Source organism: Phacochoerus africanus, chromosome 1 (genome assembly GCF_016906955.1).
Source record: "Phacochoerus africanus isolate WHEZ1 chromosome 1, ROS_Pafr_v1, whole genome shotgun sequence".
NCBI classification, from domain to species: Eukaryota; Metazoa; Chordata; class Mammalia; order Artiodactyla; family Suidae; genus Phacochoerus; species Phacochoerus africanus.
The window spans coordinates 281,033,313-281,057,328 of NC_062544.1; the positions used below are offsets into that span (position 1 = coordinate 281,033,313).

Below are 24,016 nucleotides of genomic sequence, written 5' to 3' on the forward strand. Positions count from 1 at the left end.
TCCAGTATAATTTCCCCTCAGTCTGAAGAACATTCCTGTAATAGTCTTTGTAGTGCAGGTCTACTGGTAAAGCATTCTCTCAAAAAATTTTCTTTCTAAACCTGCATATGTCTTTATTTGACCTTTGTGCTTAAAGGTTATTTTGCTTGGACGTAGAACTCTAGGTTGATCGTTTTTGTCACTGTGCACATGAATGGTAATGTTCCACTGTCTTCTGGCTTCCATTGTTTCCCATGAGATGTTAGTGATCATTTCGGTTTTTTTCTGTGTATATTGTAGATGGTGATTTTTTTCCTTTCTGGCTGCTTTCAAGATTTTTACCTTTGATTTTAAGCTGTTTGCCTGTGAGGTGCCTGGGTGTGGTTATAATTTGAGAGGTTTTTAGCCATGATTTCTTCAAGTATTTTTCTCCTCTTTTCTCACTGTCTTCTGTGATGTCTTTTCCATTTACTTTTCTTGTGTGTTACAATGTTTGATATTGTTCTGAGGGGTTCTTCATTTTTTTTTTCAGTCTTTCTTTTTAGATTGGATAATTTCTGTTGATATGTCTAAAAGTTTACTAATTTTTTTCCCTGTCATTTTCAGTAGGCTGTTAAATCCATCCAGTAAAATTTCCATATAGTTGTGATATATACATATGTATGTGTGTGTGTATGTATATATACTCACACATATACACACACACATGTGTGTGTTGTATGTATATCCCCTCCCCCCCCCCTTTTTCGGCCACATCCGTGGCATATAGAAGTTCCTGGGCCAAGGGTCAAATTGGAGTTGTAGCTGAGGTTGGCACCACAGCCATAGCAGCACAGCTTATGGCAATGCCAGATCCTTAACCCACTGAGTGAGACCAGGGGTGAACCTGCATCTTCACAGAGACAGCATCGGGTCCTTCATCCACTGAGCCGCAGTAGGAATGCCTGTATTTTTCACTTCTAGAATTTTTGTTTTGTTTTGTTTTGGTAGTGTAATTTCTTGGCTGAGATACTTTGTTCACACATTAAACAGCAAATGTTCCTTAAAGTTTTTGAACGTATTTTCTTCTAATTCTATGTGTAAAATATCTGCTTTAAAGTTGTTGTCTGCTAAATCTTAACATCTTGTCCAGCCTGGGGTTGGTGTTCTGCTGACTCGTCAACTCCTGTGACTGTGGATCCCATTTATTACTCAAGATGTATGGAAAGCTCAGAGTGACCCCCAGCACCTCTAATACGGTGGGATATGACTTCCAAACGTGGGTCTTCCTGTGGCTCTCATCTAGGTTTTTTTTTGTTTTTTGTCTTTTTGCCTTTTTTCTAGGGCTGTTCCCTCGGCATATGGAGGTTCCCAGGCTAGGGGTCTAATCGGAGCTACAGCTGACGGCCTACACCACAGCCACAGCAATGCGGGATCTGAGCCGCCTCTGCGACCTACACCACAGCTCACGCCAACGCCGGATCCTTAACTCACTGAGCAAGGCCAGGGATCGAACCCGCAACCTCATGGTTCCTAGTCAGATTCGCTAACCACTGAGCCACGACGGGAACTCCCTAGGTTTGGTTTTAAACATACTAGTTTTGGTCTGGAGTAGGCTGGCTGCACTCTAAATCGTGGTTCTTAGTCTTGAAAGGGGAAAAGGAATGTTAGGGTGTGTATTAGGGTTCTCCAAAGAAATAGTTACCCAGCAGAAGATGCCTGATTTATTGTAGAAATTGGCTCATGTGCTTAAGGAGGCTGAGAAGTCCCGAGGTATGCGCTTGGGAAGTTGGAGACCGAGAGAGCCTGAGGTGTTAGATCTAGGCAGAGTCTGAAGACCTGAGAACCATAAGAGCTGATGGTTTAAGTTCTCGTCTGAAAACCAGCAGGTTCAAGATTCAAGAGCCAGTGTTTCAGTTTGGGTCCAATGGCAGGAAAAAGGTTGGAGTCTCAGCTCAGTGCAGTCAGGAGTTCTTTCTTACTTGTGGGAGGGTAGCCTTTTCATTTTACTCAGAATGAGGGCCGCCTGTATTAGGGAGAGCAGTCAGTCTAGGGTGCAAATGTAAATCCTATCCAGAAATGTCCTTACAGACACTTCTGGAATAATGTTTGACCAGCTGTCCAGGCACCCCGTGGCTCGGTCAAGTTGACTTAGGTAACCTTCACAGGATGATAAAGAGATTTTCTTCACTGAGGCTGGGCAAAGCCTCTGAGAGCTTCTAGGCCCGCTCATTCTCTCATTTCTGTTCTGCTCTCAACCTCTCAGTAGTCACTGTGCTAATCTTTGGGTAGTCTCACCTTGCACATGTACATTCTGGTCCTTTTGGGTCCCCAGCACAGCTTTGCTCTGCTGTTGCCCTGTCTTCCATAGATTCCAGCTGCTTCAGACTCTGTCTTCACATCTCAGCAGGACCCCCCAAGTTTTGCTTGGATTCTGTCTCCCTCCACCATGTCGGGAAATCTCCCCCAGAGAACCAGGGCAAACAAAATAGGGTCAGTAGAGGAGACAGTTTTCTTTTAAAATTCTATTTCCCTGAATATATTTCATGGAGCAGGCTGATTTTTAAATAATACTGTAGTGATGTGGGCCTTTAGGTGAAGGTCAGGTCAGAAGAGGAGGCTCTAGAATAAATTGTACCCTGCTTCCCACTTAGTTTTGGAACTATAGCCAAGGTAGAAGCCATGGGTCCCACCTTTGCAGGTACTTGCAGTGACTGGGGGCTGTCATTCATGAGCAACTCTCCCATTATTGAATGCCTTCATTCTTTCATTCATTCTCTACTTGTTCTGTAACGTTCTTATTCTTGGTTTTAGTGCAGGTCAGTTCATTCCATCCCTGAGACTTGCCTAATTATTCGGAGAGACATCTAGTCACTGCTCCTTGAGTCTTTCATTGTCTTGGCACTTACAGGTTCCCCCCCCACCCCCCAATTACTTTCTCAGAAGTTCTGAATTTTCTTTCTCTCTTTATGTGGATCTAGAAGTTGAAAGAATTGTAAACTTAAGCCTTACACACATAAAGACTACAAATCCAGGTCTCCTTGTCAAATTCTTGGAAAGATTCTGATAACCCCCCTTCCTGAAATCTAAAATGGTTCTTCCCATCGATCTGTTCTTTTAGCAGTCGGTACTTACCGTCATAATTATTTGCACAGTTTGCAGTCACATATTAGTGTGATTTTGCCTGTTTCCTGCTTGGTACTGCATTTGCTGAGGGCAGACACAGTGACAGTAAATCACACACTCTGTCTCCAGTGCTCAGTACCGATTGGAAGAAATGAAGGATGAATTTGAGACGCTAGTCATCAATCATGTCATCGTCTGATTTTTAGGATGGTATTTGTGTGTAAGCAGTCATAGAAAAATATTTTTCAGTTGTTTCAGTAGAGGGAAAGGATGGTGCTTCTGAATCCTGTACGGAGATATATTATGTATGGTTGGCCCACTTTCGACTTTGTACCCGTCCCCGTCCACTCCTACCCTACCCACTGCCTTCTCAGACCCATCGTCTTAACTAGGAATTCTGCTATGAAAGGTATGCAATTATCTTTCATTTACATATAAGTATGCTAATGTTGTTTTACAGATATATATTTGCACTTATTTCTGTGTAGCAGTGGAGTTTGAATGCCCAATTCAAATGGCACTTAACTGTTATTTTGCTTTTATCATTAGTTTGATAGACTTTTCAGTGTTTTACTTTCAGATACCCTTAAGTAAGGCACATAACCTCTAGACCTGTTTCCACGTTGAAATGGAAGACCTCTTGCTCTAAATCTGATAATTGAACATTACTGTATATTCATTGGTATTAGATACCACAAAAATGTGTTATTCTGTATTTATAATGTAAAAAAGTAGGAAGATCAGAAATGAATTATGACTTCAGGTAGCAAGGGGAAATTTTGGAGCAAGTTGTTAAAATGTTCAATTTTTTTCCCCTCCAAGAGTGGCTAGAGAATGTTATCTGCTAAAACTAGTGGTGGGAGCTGCCTTGTGGACTTTGGCACTAGAAAGTTTGTGCTTTATTGATCTTGCAGAGCTAGCTGATGACACCCAGAAGGGAATTTCACCCCAACTCCCCGAATGTTTACATCACAGCTGTGCATTTATTAACACAGTAAAGATCCCTGGAAAAATTTTATAGAACCCAAAGCTTATGTAGGTAAATCTTTGTTAGAGATTTCTCTAAAACCATATATATATATATATATATATATATATATATATATATATATATATATATTTTTTTTTTTTTTTGGTCTTTTTGCCTTTTCTAGGGCTGCACTCAAGGCATATGGAGGTTCCCAGGCTAGGGGTCTAATTGGGGCTGTAGCCGCCGGCCTACGCCAGAGCCACAGCAATGCGGGATCCGAGTCACGTCTGCGACCTACACCACAGCTCATGGCAGTGCTGGATCCTTAACCCACTGAGCGAGGCCAGGGATCAAACCCGCAACCTCATGGTTCCTAGTTGGATTCGTTAACTACTGTGCCATGACGGGAACTCCCATAAGACAATATTTTATGTAAAGTAGTTTCCCAAGCATCTTTGACCTCTCCTCCCAAACGTGAATTTTTAAAAAAGCAAATACTGCTTAATCAAGGTGTATTTGTAAGTTCTCTTATCATAAAATACAATCAGATCTTTAAATTTCTTTTAGTTTCTTTTGTTTAAGTATCTTACTTATTTTTTTCTTTTTAGGGCCTCACCCTCGGCATATGGAGGTTCCCAGGCTAGGGGTCTAATCGAAGCTACAGCTGTCAGTCTGTGCCAGAGCCACACCAACGACCTACACCACAGCTCACGGCAACGCCGGATCCTTAACCCAGGGATCAAACCCTCAACCTCATGGTTCCTAGTCAGTTTTGTTTCTACTGCACCACGACCAGGAACTCCCCACTTATTTTACAGTTTAAAGAATTATATTCTGATATTTCATATGTCACTGCTTTTATTATAAATTTTTTTTATTATGGAAAACTTCAAATATTCATAAAAGTAGAGAGAATAATGTAACGAGGCCCCATGTCTTTGTCCTCCTGCTTCCTCAGTCATCACTGCTGTGTCTGCCTGGTTTACTAACATTTTCAATGTCAGTAATACCACATTTTAGAATACTCTCTTTAGGAACAAGTCTTGATGTTTAAAAGTGGGGGAAAAAAGCCCGAAACAAGAAACAAAAACTATGCCTACACTTTATCTGATGATGGCTATTTATAGAGAGTTGATAATTATATAAAACTTTTTTTAGCTCATATACCGTTTTCTCTATCAGAAATACTAGAATTTGTCCATTGAAATGAGTTAGCAAAGTCATTTGTTCATTATTAGGTTGCAGGTGTGACTTAATTGTGCTTGTCTTAAATGTTAAAAATTTTTAACTCACTTGTTTGAACAAAGCAACCAAAAGCAGGTAGTTTTTGGAGATGACATGGTTCAATGATTATGGTTTTCTTTTCCTCCTGTGTCTGTAGACTTTTGAATGATGGCCATTCTGGCTGGTGTAAGGTGGTACCTCATAGCGCTTTTGATTTGCATTGCTCTAATAATGAGTGCTGTTGAACATCTGTTCATGCGTTTTTTGGCCATCCGTATGTCTTCTTTGGAGAACTGTCTGTTTAGATCTTCTGCCCATTTTTTGATGGGGTTGTTTGTTTTTTTGGTATGGAGCTGTAGTTCCTCCTGTATTGAGAGTCAGCTATAGTTTGAGGAAGCTGTCCTTCTGGAGGGTGAGATGAAACAAAGGCTTTTCCCACTTTTTCTGGGGCTAGGTGTGCCATCTACCTACAGTTCTAGGCAGAGGGGGGTTAGGGCCTTAATTGTGGTGTAAATATTGCTATGACAGGGTTGAGGGGAAGTGGTTCTGTTAGGGGTGCTGGGGGGAGACTCTGTATGTAGGCGAAAGCATTGGTGTTGGACTTGGAACATGATGTTGACAGGCAGAAAAGGAAAAAAGGCTCTTGAGTAGACTGAGCAAAAGAGTCGTATTTGAGGAGCGGGCTTTGTCTGTCCTGGCTAAAGTGTAGATTTGAGGAGAGCGTGTAGTAGGAGATATGACTGGAAAGATGGAGGTAATGACAGTGCAAAATGTAACAGTGTAAAGAAGTGAAGGTAGAATGAGCGTGCTTTCCAGGCAGTGTTTTAAATACTTTATGTGTGCTGTGCCATGGATTCCTACTTTGTAAATGAGGCCACTTAGTCACCCAGGAGTATAGATCCTTGTGTGAGGCCACTAGTAAATTGTGGAGCCAGGGGTTAAATAAACTAGGGCAGGCTGACTCTGGAGTGTGAGGGCTTTGGGCCTTGAACACTGGATTAATAAGCAAGTGTTCAAGCACTTTTTTGGGTCTTACTGTGAACAGTAACCTAACAGTATATTAAATGATTTTTAAAAACAAAGATCTTTATTAGTTTATTTTCATGGCCTTTTAACCTATATTGGAGTTTTAAAAACTGGAGGTACTTAGGGGTTGTTCTCATAGTTGTGACCTTTAGCTGGATTCCATGAAGACTTTTATGTTAAGATGGAGGCTGAATTTCTTGGACTGTTTTTCTCTGATTGTAAAAGATGTGCATATTTATAAAAGTTGTGATGCACTGAAAAATATAAAGGAAATTAAACATCACCTGGTCTTTTATTGGCCAAAGACATTCATTATTAATAATTTTATGCATTTTCTTCTAGAGTTTTTTTCTATGTATGTATGTATTTTGCTTTCCTGAGACTATGCTTTGATGAAGATTTTGAGTTCTTTCTGATAAAATGTAATGCATGATTTTTTCCTTATATGATTATCATAAGAACTTAAATGATTACATAATGTTAAATCATGTTCCATAATCTTTGTCATCTTTTCTTTCAGTGTTGAACATTTTAATTTTTCTAATTTATTTTTGATGACAAACTTGTGTATAAATTTTGTATTTTCCATTATGAAATTATTTTTAAAGTAGAGATTGAACATGAGTCAAAATAGACTACAAACTGAACATGAATCAGTGCTACATGAAGAAAACTGTATAGGAACAGTACTTTTGTCAAAGCTTATATTCAAGTATAGTGTGTACAGATTTGAAGGTCATACATTGAAAAATAAAGCCTAAGATTTGAGCAAGAAAAACACACTGGGCCTGGCTAATTAGATTTGAGGAGAGAATTGAGTATCTTGATGTTCAGGTGGAGAAGAAGCTGAGGGGAGGTGTCTTTGTGCATATGGAGCGTTGTGTGGGATTTGTGTAGCTACTTTCTATTTCTTCAGAGAGCAGAAAAAACATCATGAACTTAGGTTAGTATAGAGGGATTGATTCATCATGCAGTTTGTGGCTAAGAATTGAAAATCTTGGAGTTCCCTGGCGGCCTAGCAGTTAAGGATTTGGTATTGTCGTTGTGGTGCAGGTTTGATGCCTGGTCTGGGAACTTCTGCATGCCAGAGGTGTGGCCACAAAAAAAAAGATCCTTTGATCATCATGAGAATTATTCTTTGAGATGGGTAGATTTTCACTGTATTTAGGATTTTATTCTGTGTAAGGAGGAAGGGGTGTTTACGATGACAAAGCTATTGCCAGGGCTTTATTCCTAAAATTTATTTTAATTCTAATTTTAGTTTTCTCACCTGTTGTATGTCTCCTTTTTGATATACAAATAAGAGGGCAGTCATATTCCATTAAGATCTGTGGTTTTGATTCAAAGGACAAACCAAAACAAGAAAGGAAAAAAACCCCACCCAGACAGCTAGCAAAATAGCCTATCCATGTATATATTGATTTGCGTGGCTGTGAGTGAGGTCCCCAAAGCTGAACATCCAACCTAGTGAGGCCAGTGGAATTTGAAGTGTGGTTGGGAAACGTTGACATTAACAGATCAGTCATAGGTATTAGAAATGTGACAGTATGGCTACTGATACCCCATGTCAGTCATTTTTACAGAACATCCATTAATCAGGACAATTCTAGGTTAAGATTTTAAGGTTTATGGTTCTATTTTTTTTACAAAATACACATTCATTTTAGAAAATTCAGAGAATACAGAAGAATAATTTCTTGCAGTTCCTCTCTTAGAGATGACTACTATTTGCATTTTGTATATAACCTGTCATTTTTTTCCCCTGCACACAATTATTCTTCTCTCCTTTTTAAAAATAAATACATTTGCATACTGCTTTATAGCCCACTTTTTCTATATAAGATGATATTTTCCATGTTATGCTTGTGTTATAACAGTGTACTTAAACTGAACATCTGCCAGCATATAATGGAAATGAAATTGAGATTCACCAAGCAGTAGATAGTATCACCTGAGTAAGGATGTAACATAAATAATTAATAAAATATAGTGGTAGGTAATTAAATGCAAGTATAGAGGAGAGACTGGAGTTAGCTTTAGGCCGAATGAGGAAGAATGGAAGTGGTCTTGAAGAGTGGATAGGATTTAGGCAAAGAAGAGGCAACTTACAGGCAGGGGGAATGATTTGAGCTTTGATGCAGAAGGAGGTTAAGTGGCATTTTATAGAATGCCATGCTGAGCTTTTGAGTTCAGGGCAATAAGATTTGATCTAATGTTCCAAAGTTACAGAGGGGTTAAATCCAGGTTGAAAGTCTGTGCTTTAGGAATATACGTGTGGCAGCTAAATGTGCGATGAAATGGGATAAGGAATTAGTGGTCTTCGAGTAAAATATTTCCTAAGTCCTCCTGTGCTCAAGAGTGACCTGAAAGTTCTTGTTTAAAAAAAAAAACAAGCAGATTCTTTTGTCCTTTATCCATGCTTCCTGAATCAGAATCTTTGGGAGTGGAACCTGCGGTTTGGGGAACCTCCTCTATTGTTTCTGACATACCCTTTGGCCTAGGAGATGCTTATTTAGGAGGCATCATGCAAAATAAGGACCTGGACCAAGGTGATGGCAGTAGGCACGGGGAAGAATGGAATGTCACGAAGCAGGTTGGAAATTGACTTAGGTCATTTGAGTAGTTAAAGAAGTCAGCACTAGAGAAGTCATGGAAAGAATGGTTGGGGGGGGGTAGAGGTGGGAATGTGGGTTGTTGGTAAGGAAGGGGTGAGGATGCCGTTTAGGTGGGGCCAGTCGAGGTAGTTACGTGGCACTGTAGGTGGCATCTAACAGCTGTTGGACTAGATACTGACTGAGTGCTTAGGGTTGAGAAAGGAGTCCAGAATCAGTGCAGAATAAACCTTCGAAGTACTTCTTTCAGATGGAAAGATGTATAAAAAAAATGAGTGGAGGGGCCACGTGAAGTAACACCTGAGTTTGGGCTAAAGGTCAAAGATACATGGAGAATAATTGGTGCTGTGAAATATAAGACCACACATTTTAAGAATTTCTGAGGTAGTGTTTCTCCTTAATTTCCACAAAAGTCTAGCAAGGAAAATATAAACTTATTTTACTGCTGTCAGTAATAGGCTTGTTGGAAGAAAATGAAAGCTGTTAATACTAGTATGTGTTTTTTGATTATTTCTGGTTCTTGTTATTTTTCTGTATTTCTGAAATTCAAGGATAATTAAAATCAGTGGTTTATAAAATTATATACAGTTATATGTATAGAAGTATACATAACCAATTAAGTATGTGTGTATGCACTTATGTAAATTATACATAATGTATATTTTATAAGTAAAATGGGGTTGTGTGTATACACACACATATAAAATACTTCAGACCATCCTCTTTATTCGTGCTATCAGAAGGCAGTGAGCAGAGTGGTTTTTTTATTAGGAAGTGGCATTTAGAAACTAGTTATGAGGAGGGATTGCAGGCTATTACTGATTAAACATATTCTTCTAAGCATCTTCTGTCTTATGGATATGCTTTGTCTTTAGAATACATGCAAGTGTGAGAGCACCCCATGTGTTCAGGTTAGGGATGGAAATGGAACAAGGGATGACGCTGAACACTGTATCTCAACCTTGTTTGAGTCTCAGAGCACCTAGAAGTCATTGGGCTGCTCTCTTTTAATTCCTCTTATGAGCAGGGTTGATTGAATAATAGTTTGAATACATCATGTGTAGATGGTATGAAGTGGGCGCATCAACAGAAGAGACTGAAAAAAATTCTCCTTCATATCACTTTACGCTTTTGGTCTTTTGTCTTTTCTAAGGCTGCATCCGCGCCATATGGAGGTTCAGAGGCTAGGGGTCTAATCAGAGCTGTTGCTGTCGGCCTATGCCAGAGGCACAGCAATGCTGGATCCTTAACCCACTGAGCCAGGCCAGGGATCGAACCCACAACCCATGGTTCCTAGTTGGATTTGTTTCCGCTGCGCCATAACGGGAACTCCACATCATTTTGCTCTTAATTCCTGTTTCCAAAAGGTTCCTGTACCCAGGCCTGTGTGTGTGTGTCTATTTCAGAAGGAAGAGGGGCTTTTTCACACCAAACAATTTTCAGATGCCAGCAGGGTGTCTGAGAAGTCAGCCCAATTCTGACACTGTCTACCTGGAGGGAGAATCAGATCTCACAGGTAAAGGGCTCAGTCCTGTAAGACCACCCTCCACTTCCGACACCAGTTATAAGTCCAGGTTGTTACCTGTGCTTCTTACTGACTGCGAATTGGAGGTTTCTATGACCTCCTTCTCAGGTTTGATTCATTTCCAAGAATTTCTCACAGAACTCAACTTTTCTAAGGTGAAATCCAACACCAAACTTTGTGGATGGCATGTGAGGTAAGCAGTAGGAAAGAGGTCCTAGATGATTAGGGTTTTAGTTTGGGAGATTGGGATGTGGTGACAAAAACTGAGAATACAGAAGGAGAAATGGGTTTTTTCCCTGTCCCACCTGGTCTTTCTTCCTCCTATTTTGAACAGGAGAGAAGAGTGGGGAGACGGTAAATTCACTTCAGTGTGGGGCCTGAGATCAGTGACTTTGGAGGCAGTTTGGTTGGATTTGAATCTGATTTCTTTACAATGAATCCTGGGTAACTTGGAGTGACTTCATTTCTCTGGGCCTTAGTTCCCTCACCTGTAAAATAGGGGTAATAGTGCTATTTAACTTATGTAATTATTTATGGGAATTAAGTGAATTAAAGAAAAATGTTTATGTGCCCATGGAATAGAAGACATCTTACATGCAGTAATTGGGAAACAGTAATAATGGGACATCAAGCTTGGTTCACTGGACTCTCAGCGATGTGAGCCTGAAACTCTAAGGAGAGATGGTGGCCAGACACATAGCTTTTAATTTAATGAATTAGTTAATTTTTGCTTTTTAGGGCCGCACCCACGGCATAGAAGTTCCCAGCTAGGGGTCACATCAGAGCTGCAGCTGCCGGCCTGTGCCACAGCCACAGCAGTGTGGGATCTGAGCCGTGTCTGCGACCTACACCACAGCTCACAGCGACGCTGGATCATTTAATTCACTGAATGACGCCAGGGATCAAACTCACATTCTCATGGATACTAGTCAGATTCGTTTCCGATGTGCCGCAATGGGAACTTGATTTAATTTAGTTTAATTTGGCTGTGCCCGTGGTATGTGGAAATTTCTGTGCCAGGGATTGAACCCAAGTCATAGCAGTGAACCAAGCCGAGGCAGTGACAATGCTGGAGCCTTAACCACAGACATAGCCTTGCCACAGACATAGTGTTTTAAAAGTCTGCTTAATGCACGAAAACAGTCCTCAATGTTATCTTTCAACCAACTATCTTAGTTTTTTTAATTTTTTTGTCTTTTTAGGGCCACATCTGTGGCATATGGAGGTTCCCAGGCTAGAGGTCTAATCAGAGCTACAGCTACTGGCCTACACCACAGCCACAGCAACATAGGATCCGAGCTGCATCTGCGACCTACACCACAGCTCATGGCAACACCAGATCCTCAACCCACTGAGCAAGGCCAAGGATCAAACCCGAAACCTCATGGTTCCTAGTCAGATTTGTTTCCGCTTCGACACGACAAAAACTCCTGTTTTCATTGCTGTAGCTTTTTCTTTTTTTTGGAGGGTACCATATTCTTAATTGGCATCTTCTAAACTATCAGAATTGTCCTTTTAAATTTCATTATGCATTATATTTTATTTTTTCATGTGGGTTAAATTTTTAAAATTGTGACTATATGAAATGTATATAACATGTAAAATTAAAAGGTAAAAAAACAACTGTATACTTTCACCCAGCTTAAGAAATAAAGTAGTACCTACCAGGACTTCTGAAGCTTTGTATTGTACTGATTCTTTTCACCTGCTGCTTATACTACTTCCCTACTACCTTAGTTATTTTGAATCTAGATGTAACTTTTAGTTTTGCATGAGTATAAAACATTATGTCATTAGAGAATACATCAATACCTGCCATTTAGTTCGTTAACTCTTGAGTTAATCTGGATTTGCCTTATCATGCTAACGCATTCATTTCAATCACAGTTTTGCTTCTTTAGTTTTTTCAGGTTTGTATTAATTTTATGGATCTCAGCATGACATTGCTTTTAATTAGGTGTCTTGATATCTTCCCTCCCTCCCCTCTCCTTGTCTTTCTCCCCCCACCCTTCTTGAGAAAGAGACAGACTCCAAGAGAGTGAAGAAACTTAGCTTCTTGAAATTCTGCTATCCTGTAGATAGATGTACTGTAGGCTAATTTTATGCAGTGATTTTCAGACAACCAAAAATGGTTTGTAAGTTTAGCTTCAAAAACCACTTAAGCTCAGTTCCTAGATTGTTCATAAACCATTTTATATTGCCTTTGGTGAAATGTGAGCTAAAACATACTGTAAAAGATTTTGAGGATTATGGGAGGTTCCTGTGGTAAGGGTAATAGATGCTTTTCATTAGCATCTAATTTGACTCCATAATTTTTGAATGACTCTATTTGTGGGGGAAAAGACAAAAAATTCACTGTAGGTTTTTCTCAGAAGAAATTAAAATATGACTGGATTTTTAAGCTTCTTTAGAAAGAAAATTGTATCTTCAGTTTGCCAAGTATATTTGGTATTGGCTGTTACCTACTCATTGTCATAAAAGTCACATCTGATATAAACAATAGTTTTTTGAAAAATGACCAGCCCTAATAATCACTCGAATCTTTATTTAAGGTTATTCGGAGTTCCCCCCATGGCGCAATGGAAATGAATCCGACTAGGAACCATGAGGTTGTGGGTTTGATCCCTGGCTTTGATCAGTGGGTTAAGGATCTGGCGTTGCCGTGAGCTGTGGTGTAGGTCGCAGACGCGGCTCGGATCTGGCATTGCTCTGGCTCTGGCATAGGCTGGCAGCAACAGCTCCAATTAGACCCCTAGCCTGGGAACCTCCATATGCCGTGGGGTGTGGCCCAGGTAAAATTAAAAAAATAAAGTTATCCAAGGTCAAGACTTAAGGAGTTTATCATTACTCAGTATATGATGCTGTAGTTGCGGCATATGTAGCACATTTTATGTTTAACTCTACAGGATCCCCCCCCCCCCCCCCCCCCGGTCTTTTTGCCCTTTCTAGGGCTGCTCCTGGGTTATATGGATGTTGCCAGGCTAGGGGTCTAATCGGAGGTGTAGCCACTGGCGTACACCAGAGCCACAGCAACTCGGGATCCAAGCCGAGTATGCGACCTACACCACAGCTCACGGCAACGCTGGATCCTTAACCCACTGAGCTAGGCCCAGGGATCGAACCCGCAACCTCATGGTTCCTAGTCAGATTCGTTAACACTGAATCACGACGGGAACTCTACAGGATTCTTTAGCCTGTGCTAAAGTGTGCGTTTCAAATGAGTAGTGATTAAATGGATAATTTTTATAAAAGATGACAGTTTTAGGGTGAGGCTATTTTGATAATCAGTGATCAGATGCATTATCCATTGTGCTACTGGCCCACCCATATTTCTTACCTTTAGATATTTAAAACAGTAATGAAATAATCTGCTAATTTCTCACAACTCTTAACAAAAAGAATACTAATGTTTTACTTGATTCTGCTCTCTTCTTATCAAGTGCTTTTGTATTAGTATCATTTCCTTTTGAAACCTCTGACGTTGGCAGAACATAGATAGCATTGTGACATTTACAGGTGAAGAATAAGAGGTTGAGGGCCTGAAGGATTTGAAAATTTGTAGTTCAAAGCTAGAGATTTAATTCACATTTTCCTTTACCATAGTTCCTGTTAGAATTGTAAAGATTGACCATTTAGGAGGGAAAAATTACTAGAAAACTGTCTTTGAAGTAAAAAGTCTTAAACTCTGGTAATTCAAATATTTTTTGCAAATAAAACTACTTTGATTCCGTACTTTAATGTTTATCCAAACATCTATTTCCACCCTCCATAGGGTCCCAATTCGTCTCATGTTTAATTTTAATTGATACTATAGGAGCATCTAAACTGGAAAAGTGGTTCTTCAGGAATGGAGTCTGGAATATAGGGAATGATTTCAGACACGACTCCTAGTTTACAAGTAATTCATACATTTTTAAACCCCTGTGCCTGAGCTCCTCTTCCAGTTGCTACTATTTGGAGTACAGATTTTCAGCTTTTAAAGAATCTGGGCATTGAAAAGTGGATGAAGAAATAAGTGAAAAGCAGGAATATTTGGGGTCAGTAAATGCAGACTCAAATCCATATTATGACCCATTTGCCTAAAAATGTTTTTCCCTCAAACTAACTCAGTTTTAACATTATATTTTGCAGCACTATTAGACTTTTACCAGTTAGGGGTTTATATGGGCTAACTAGCATCATTGATTGTAAACTGCAAATAATTAAAGTGAATTATTGTCAGCCTAGTTGATTTCTCCCTATTACATACCTGAAGTGAACTATATTGAGGCAGGAGGAGCTTTGGGTGGTAATTTAGGAACATATTTAGAGGAAAGGATTATTACTAGGATGATTGGAATGCCATAACGTAAAATTTAGGGAATTACAGGCATCAGGAATTTAGAGAGTGCTAGCAAAGGAAAAGAACCAGAGTTGCCCTTGTGGCTCAGTGGAACTGAATCTGATGAGTGTCCTTGAGGACGCAGGTTCGATTCCTGGCCTCGCTCAGTGGGTTAAGGATCCAGCATTGCCGTGAGCTGTGGTGTTGGTCGCACACGTGGCTCGGATCTGGTGTGGCTGTGACATATGGCGTAGGCCAGCGGTTACAGCTCCAATTGGACCCCTAGCCTGGGAGCCTCCATATGCCACAGTTGTGGCCCTAAAAAGAAAAAGAAAAAAGGAAAAAAAAAAACCCACCAAGGAAATAACTGATTTTGGAGTTTTTCTAGATAAAGAGAGGATCTAGAATTGGTTACGTTTCTGTGTTTCTTATGCAGGGTCCTTAGTGCCTGTGACAGGTATAATATTTTTTGCGCTCAGTAGATTATTTTGGCTAGCCTGCAAACTTGGCCAGCATAAGCAACATTGTTTCATTAGGAATAATACTACATTCCACAGTATCAATTAAAAAAAACCAGATTTTTAGACCAGACTCATTTATAAGTTAGGTTTCAGCCTCTGCTTTTCTTTGTCTTCTTTGGCATCATGTGTTCTCAGTTGATGACGACAGGGTTGCTTTTGCTTTCCTGTCCGTCATTATGGAATTTGCTGGCGAATCATGAAATACCAGTGGAAATAACAAGTAGGAAGTACAGTGCATGAGTTCTAGTAAGCAAGGGAAGCCACTCAGAGAGCAGGAGAGGGCTTGTGGGCTTAGGGGAGCAGTTGTGAGCAGTGTCTTGGAACTTAATTTACTATTAACATTGGTAGATTGACACGTGATCTTTCCTATAAGGTAACTTTCATTACCTCTGATAGTAAGCCACGGTGGAAAGTGAGTTCACATTCATACTGATTTGTGAATTGATATAAATTACAAAATATAGGTTTTATTCTCGCGATAAATTATATGAAGTAGTGGACTGTTGATGGCTTATTTCATACCTAGAAATGTGTGAAATTTTTGTTGGTAGTAGTCAGATTTTAAAACTTTCTTACAATTATATATTCGTATTTTATATATAATTGATTTTCATTAATAAAAGTTATTTTCAAGTAAGCTTAAATCACTGTTAGTAAATGAATTTGCAGTAATTTTATGTTTTGGGGGTTGTGTTTACGTTAGATGTTCCTCAATTAGGGGTAATTGTCTTGCATCCTTATCTCTTATCATAATCTGTTTTTCTTCACACAGTGTTATAGTTTTGCTGCTGGACTCTTCCCTCCCTTCCCCCACCCCATCAGGATGATATGAGACTTGAAAGAAGACGATGCATACAGGTGACTCAAGTTTTGAAATACAGTAAAACTGTGGTTGTCTGAGAGAATGTGGGAACTGGTGGTATATTTTGAATGGGGGAAGCTTTCTGATAAACAGCAGTAGCGGGGGAGAATGATTTAGCTCGATAAATACAAAGATAGTTGGGATATTTATGAAACTTTGGGCATCAGTTTGATAATCAGTGACTGATAGTGGTACTAGTGCAAATACAGCATAGTCATTGCTAACACATGACCTTTTCAAAAGGGGATGGCTGGCTAATAATACTTTGGTGAGAATTGAAGTGTTTCTGGTAAAATAAATAAAATATTCACCTTAAAGGTTGAATGCATGTTTCCCTCAGATCCCTATCAGAACAGATCTTTTAAAGGCATAGGGAGCAGATGTTAGTAGTGTGTCTTAAGACTCTGACAATTAAATTGAGGATAATACACCCATATGTATGATTCCTTAAAAAATACGGCCTGGGTTTTTGTTTTTTTCTTTTCTACCCCTCTCCCTCCTTTCCTCCCTTCCTCCCTTCCTTCCTTCCTTTTTCTTCTCTCCTTCCCTTTTACTCTTTTGTCATTTGTATTTATATAGGAAAAGCAATATAAAAGGTATTTTTGATTTTTGTGATTAATTGAGGTGATCTTATTTATATGGAAAAATGGAGGCTGTTCCATCTGTGGCTGTGTTTGAACTCTTGAGTGTAGCTAATGGGTAGAGTGATAGCAACTTTTAAACTTGTGTGTTCTTAGATCAGGCTGATCATGAGGCATTTTGTTGAACCAAGTGGCTTATATTTGAAGACCTGGTCAGAGATAGTCTTATTTATAAACTTTTTGAAATGTGGTCTTTAACTGGAAAAGAAGTAGCTATGTAAATCTTGAATACATATTTAATTACATTACAGGTGAAGGTATTAAAGTTTTCATGATTGGTTTTTGTTTTGGTGATCTTTGTTTTTTAAAAGGAAAATATTGCCATTTTTGCCTTCAGAGTGGGATTTAAAAAAATAATGTCTCAGGTGTACCATTTTGTATGAAGAAATGTGCTTGAAGGTATATTAAATTTAATTACAGATCAAATAATCATTTACATTCATGAGGGACTCAAAGAATCTGATGGTAATTCTTTTTTGAGTGAAAGGTGGTTGATTATTTGTGTACTCTCGGGGTACACAGATATTTGTGCCTATGAGGGGTACCCCATATACACATTCTGGCTGAGTAGCTGATGCAGTCAACATGATGCTAAGACTGAATTTCACTGTCATAGAGAAATAAGTAGGAGTATTTACAGAAAAAAATTTTAGAATTTTATGAAAATTTTCTTGTCGGATTTTATAAGTTTGACCTTTTGGTGCAGGACCAGTTTCTCAGCACTGTCAGCTCTCGGATTGCTCCTGGGGCACTGTGCTGCCCGCTGGCTATCCAAGTAGATGCTCACTTTCAACTGAGGTCAGTAGAGGAACAAAATATTTTGGGGGTATCCCATAGATTTATCCATGAAAATTAATGATTTTGGAGATTCTCCCTTAAGGAATTTGAGGCAGCAGAGTTGCTATTTTATTTCTAGCTTATCTTCACAAAATGTAAAGGGTTTCCAAATAGCTCTTTTTCTTGAAAGGCTTATGTGTGAAATGAAATATCTAAAGAGTAAATACAGTTTATAAAGGTTATCTAGATTTTAAAAATTTAAACTTATTTATTTAATTTCTTTTCTTTCTTTTTTTTAAAGTGTGGACATATGGAAGTTCCCAGGTTAGGGGTCAAATCAGAGCTCCAGCTGCCAGTCTACATCACAGCCAGAGCAATGCCACACCCGAGCTCAAGGCAATGCCCGAGCCTTAACCCACCCAGTGGGGACAGGGAGTAATCCTGCATCCCCATGGATAACACTAGTTGTGTTCATTTCCCCTGAACCACAATGGGAACTCCCAATTTAAAAAAAATTTTTTTGTGGCTGCACCTGCCGCTTGCAGAAGTTCCTGGGCCAGGGATCGAACCTGTGCCCCTGCAGTGAAATCGCCAGATCCTTAATCCACTGATCCACAAGGGAACACTTACCTAATTAATTTTTGAATGTTAAAACACACAAAAAATTGACAGATACTAGACTTACGATATAATCCAATCTCACTTACTTGGCTTTGTAGTCTTTAAAAATTATCAACATTTATTGAGCTTCTAAAAGAACATACCCAAGAAAGAAATCTGACTCTAATATATGTATTAGCTGTTGGTGTATTTCTTTTTCAACAGTTTGAAAGTTAACCATTGTTTTTGAATGTAACATTAATAGCTTTCACAATCATCAGTTAATTCCATTTACTGTTGTTTTACTAGGCACACATTTATCCTTCAGCTGATAGAAATTTAACACATAAAAGCTCATAAGGAGTTTTTCATTGAAAGTTACTTCTAGAATATGCGTTTGTGTACTTGAAAGTGAATATTGTTTCCCCAAGCGTTCATGGTCCTGCCTTTATGTTGGTTAGATGTGATGATACCTAACTTTCTCATACCATTTCATTGATTGGGTTCAGGGATGCTAGGAAGGACATTTTTGTGTGTTTTGACTGACTGGTCTTTCAAAAGCCAGCGCTTAGTAGTGGATTTTTACTGAACGGCAAGCCAGAGTTAAATCCTAATGTGTCTCTGGTACATGTGAATATAGGTGTTCCTGACGTGTTTAATTTGAAGGTGTTTTTGCATATTTTAAAATATAGTTAGAATATAAATAGTATAAGTTAGGTAAAATTGGGTAATTTTTGGACTTTTTTTGGAAGAAAAATCATTTACGACCAAACATTTTAAATAGCTAACACTTGCTTTGTACCAGGTACTGCCGTAGTGCTCTGTTCATAAGGATCATCCTGCTTAGGAATCAAGGAACATGTACATTTCAGTTGGAGGAGGGGGCAGATGTATAGACAAATGATACGGTTGGTTTTCTGGATAAATTTTAACCTGTCTATTGAAGACAAGGCATCTAGAGTGAAAACAGAAAGCACTCCCCTCCGGTTAATGGCGTTCATGGTAATGGCTGTGCCGGAGCCCTACATGCCCATGAGGAGATCTTCCTTTGTGTCCCACTCTTGGCTTCTAAGCTTTAGATCCTGTAACTGCCTTCTGGGTGTCTGTCCTACACACACTCCCGCTTTTCCTATTTCAACTTGTTAGTGACCAGCGACACCATTCTGCATCCCAGCTCGGGTTGTTCTCAGAACCTGGGAGCCACTCTTTACCCCTTTGAATTGAGAGGTCAGCAAGTTCACTTTATTTAGGATATAAAAATCACTGACTTAGGAGATCATATTTGGAAAACTCACTGTCTCAGAGATCACTGTGCACACTAATGTAAAGGTTTTTGCATTTTCCCAATTTATTTGGTAAAAAGGATGTCCTCCCCATCCCACCCCATCCCCCCTTTCCCTTTTTTGGCCATTTTTCTTTTTAATGCCGTTTTTTTCTTTTTCTTCTCTTTTTACGGTCACACCCGCAGCATGTGGAAGTTCCCAGGCTAGGGGTTCAAATCAGAGCTGCAGATGCTGGCCTGCACCACAGCCATGCAGGACTGAGCTGCGCCTGCGACCTACGGCACAGCTCATGGCAACACTGGATCCTTAGCACACTGAGCGAGGCCAGGGATCAAACCCACGTCTTCATATGTGCTAGTTGGGTTCGTGTGACTGCTGAGCTACAATGGAAACTCCTCGATGCCATTTTTGGTTAAGATCATCCCTCCCTTTTATTTCTTATTTATATCTATTAACATCCAATGGAACATTAGTGAGAAAAGCTGTTGGATACAGCAGCTGATATCATTCTTTACTGGGCTTCTTAGCAACTGAAATTGTTTTTTAACAGTAGTGATAGGCTGGAGTTTCCGCTTTGGCTAAACGGTAATGAACCTGACTAAGTCCTGTGAGGGTGCGGGTTTGATCCCTGGCTCCGCTCAGTGGGTTACGGATCTGTTGTTGCCGTGACCTGTGGTGTAGGTTGCAGATACAACTCGGCTCCTGAGTTGCTATGGATGTGGTGTAGGCCGGCAGCTCCATCTGTGATTCAACCCCTAGCCTGGGAACTTCCATTTGCCACGGGTGCGGCTCTAATAAGTCAAACAAACAAACATAAAAACAGTAGTGATAGGCTAGTTATTTTAAAACTTTAAATATTAGAACGCACAGGACTGTAACTCTTTGATAATAACATTAGTGATTTATTTTAAATTTTGATTTGTTCATGTTGTCTTTGTCATATTTCTATACATTCAAGTGCTTAAAACAATTTTTTTTTTTTTGGTCTTTTTTAGGGCCACACTTGCGGCATATGGAGGTTCCCAGGCTAGAGTTCTAATCGGAGCTGTTGCTGCTAGCCTATGCCACAGCCACAGCAATGCCAGATCCAAGCCATGTCTGTGATCTATACCATAGCTTATGGCAACACCAGAGCCTTAACCCCCTGAGCGAGGCCAGGGATCGAACCTGCAACCTTGTGGTTCCTAGTCAGATTTCCTTCCGCTGTGCCACGACGAGAACTCCAAAACCATTTGCTGTATCAGAGTTTTTAATTTTAGATTCCCTAACTCATTTATTTTTTATTTTATGTTTTTAGGGCCGTACCCACGGCATATGGAGGTTCCCAGGCTAGGGGTTGAATTGGAGCTGCTGCTGCTGGCCTACTCCACAGCCACAGCAACACCAGGTATACTAGAAAGACACTACGCTACAGCTATGACAACTGTGGATCCCTAATCCACTGTGCTGGGCCGGGGATTGAACCTTTGAACCTGAACCTCTGCAGAGAGAATGCTGGATCCTTAACCCACTGTGCCACAGTGGGAACTCCAGAATCTCTTTTTATGTTGTTTATATTTTCTCTTATTGCCTAGCATTATGTTGTAAATGTTTCCCTGTGTCATCAAAAGTTTATTTTAATGATCTGCTCTCCCCTTGAACTTAGAGCAAATTCAGAACATTCAGAACTATGACTGTGAGGATGAAGTGCTTTAGAAGTGTGTTTTAATGTATGCCGATTTGAGACTATTTCCTTGTGTGCTTATTTCCTGTTTAAGGTAGATGTCGCTCTCTTTTTTTAGTTATTTATTTATTTTTGCTTTTTTAGGGCCGTACCCAAGGCATATGGAAGTTCCCGAGCTATGGGTCAAATCAGAGCTGCAGCTGCCGGCCTACACCACAGCCACAGCAACTTGGGATCCGAGCTGTGCCTGTGACCTACACCACAGCTCTTGGCAGTGCCAGATCCTTAACCCACTGAACGAGGCCAGGAATTGAACCTGCGTCCTCAGGGATACCAGCGGATACTTTGTTTCTGCTGAGCTGCAATGGGAACTCCCTGTCTCTTAATAGTAGTAGTTGTTTTTTTCCTTTTTTTTGTTTTCTTTTTAATGGCTGTACCCAGGGCATGTGGAAATTCTTGGGCCAGGGTTTGAGTCTGAGCTGTAGCTCAAGGCAGGATCATTTAACCCACTGTATCAGGCAGGGAACTGAACTCTCTTCCTGTGACACGAGCTGCTGCAGTTGGATTCTTAACCCACTGTACCACAGTGGGAACTCCATCCTCTTCACTAACATCTCTGCGTAAGTGTTTGGTGGTATGTTAAATTATTCTCTTTATCTTAAATTATTTCCTTGTAATTTATTCCTAGGAGAGTGAGTATTAGGTCATAAGGTTTGAAAAAATTTTAAGGCCCTTTATATAACTTTTTGAAAGATTTTTGGTAGTTGTACCAATTTACACTCACTAGCATTAAATGAATGTTTGTCTTTGAATGTATCTTTGTGAGCATTGAGTGCTATAGTTAAAAATAAGTTTCTAATTCAGCTGGCAAAAAGAAGAATCTTCTATTTTAGAAAATTTGAAAGTGATAGTGTGTACTCAGTAGAAGAAAAAGTTCAGTTGCTTCAGAAATGCATAAAGCGACAAACCGAATGTAGTTCAGTAAATAAATAATCACCTCTAGCAAGTGCTTGGTTTTACTTAATGCTTTTATGGCATTTGCACATGTTTGCTTACCTTTTTTTTTTTTTTGTCCCAGCTAGTCTGATTCTCAAGGTCAGAGGGCCATGGCTTATTCTCTCTGTGTGCCCTGTGTCTTTCTAGCAGGGTTCCTGTGGCATAGAAAGTGATCGACAAATACTTGCAAAAAGAGCAATTTTTTTTTTGCCATTCTTCTAATGCCTGGAACTGTCTTACTCTGAATGTCTGCTTTAATACATTTATTCAAATGGTTTTAAGAGTTCCACATTTTTTTCTATTTCCTTTTTTGTTTCGTATTTTTATTGTTTCTAAGTGAAAGCAGTTAATAATACTTAGCATCATGTGTGTAGCACATCAGAGAACATGATCTTTATAGAAAAGATGATGGGAAACCTGAGGTTAGCCATGTTGTAAAGTTGAATTTTTAGGCCCTAGTGCCTTTATTCAAGACCTAGGTGAAAGCTAATAGATGCATATTCATTATTTTAGATTTTAGAGATACCTAACTAAATGTACCTCCAAAAGAATGTTTGAGTTCTGGGAAGATGACAATAGGGCATAGTTTTTTGAATCTTCACTATTTTTTCTAAAAACAGAGTAACCAGGACAGCAAAACCAAAAATTCATGGGAACTTTCTTTAGGATTAGGTGAAGAGTATCACCACAGGCTCTGATAGAAGTAGGTGGGGACAAATATTGAATAACTACCAGATCTGTAAGGTTGAAGCAGCACGTGTCTGGTGGACCTGAGAACGGGAAAGCCCCAAGCTGGCTACCAAAAAGTCCTGGAGAGTGTGGCAAGCAGGTTTGAGAACAGCAGCTGAAATGAAGAGATGATTTTGAGTTCCCAGGATACCAGGAGCCCACAGTGAGTTCTATGAGTTTAGAGCCATCTGGTCCTTAAGAATTTTCGAAACTTAACAGTTGAAGCTCCCTGCCTGGTCCTCACAAGGAGACATTTACCGTTATAAGAATCCAAATTAAAAAGGATGAAGACAGTGAGGAAAAGGCAAGAAGGTCAGGTGGAAAGTATAGGCGACCTCATTCTTGAGACTGTATTTTGCTATCTTTCATTTCCTCTCCATGAAAACAGAAGAGAACTCTCACTGAAGCCAGAGAAGCTACTCCAGTTTCCTGAAAGTTTTTTATTTTATATGAAATAGAGCAACTGATTAGGATCACAAATTCCCTACAGTTTTTTTTTTAATTAAAAGGAAAGATTAAGGAGATGAATAATATTTCTGCAGACAATGAGAGCATTTCAGAAAGAAATGTTCATAAAACAAATGAAAACTGTCACCTAATGTTTCTAAACAAACCCAAAGAAATTTGGAAAATGATACAAGTATGGAAGAGCAATATAAATCCGAATAAGGAGATCTTAGAAATATAACTCAGGAAAGGAGAAGTAAAAGAAAAATGGTTAAAATAAATGAAGCCTAGGAGATCCGACTGTGGCGCAACAAGATCAGCGGCATCTCTGCAGCACCAGAACGAAGGTTTGATTTCTGGCCTTGCACATGGGGTTAAAGGATCCCGCATCGCTGCAGCTGCGATGTGGGTCGAAGCGGAGGCTCAGATCTAATTCCTGGTCCAGGAACTCCATGTGCCTCGGGGGACCAAAAAAGAAAAAAAGGGCGGGAAAGAAGCCTAAACTAGAAAGGTACACAAGAGTGAAAAAACCCAAAGAAAATTTCTTCAGAGAAACAGAAGATAAATCAGAAAAATTTAAACAAGAAAGAATTGAAGAACAATAAACTTTCTAGAGAAAGTGGCATTTACTAAATGGAGGCAAAGAAATTTCAGTGTACAAATCTCTGAAGAAATAAAGCAATGAAACTTCATTAATTCTAATAATCGTAACTCAGATTTTCTGACATTAAAAAA

The 24,016-nt window shown here is 39.5% G+C and overlaps 1 protein-coding gene across 7 annotated transcripts in view; it reads left to right on the plus strand.

The window, feature by feature from the left end:
• The window catches only part of DYRK1A (dual specificity tyrosine phosphorylation regulated kinase 1A), a 150,599-nt gene that overhangs the window by 41,319 nt on the left and 85,264 nt on the right, over nucleotides 1-24,016 (plus strand). For 4 of the 7 annotated variants that reach the window (XM_047796483.1, XM_047796493.1, XM_047796474.1 and 1 more), the window contains one exon: nucleotides 16,056-16,141. The exons of 1 other annotated variant lie outside the window; for it this stretch is intronic. In XM_047796483.1, coding sequence (XP_047652439.1) covers nucleotides 16,132-16,141 — 10 coding nt within the window. In that variant the 5' untranslated portion in view covers nucleotides 16,056-16,131. Of the gene's footprint in view, nucleotides 1-14,112; nucleotides 14,479-16,055; nucleotides 16,142-17,492; nucleotides 17,585-24,016 lie in introns of those variants that run through there. 2 more of the 7 variants (XM_047796503.1, XM_047796521.1) reach the window with 2 other exon arrangements.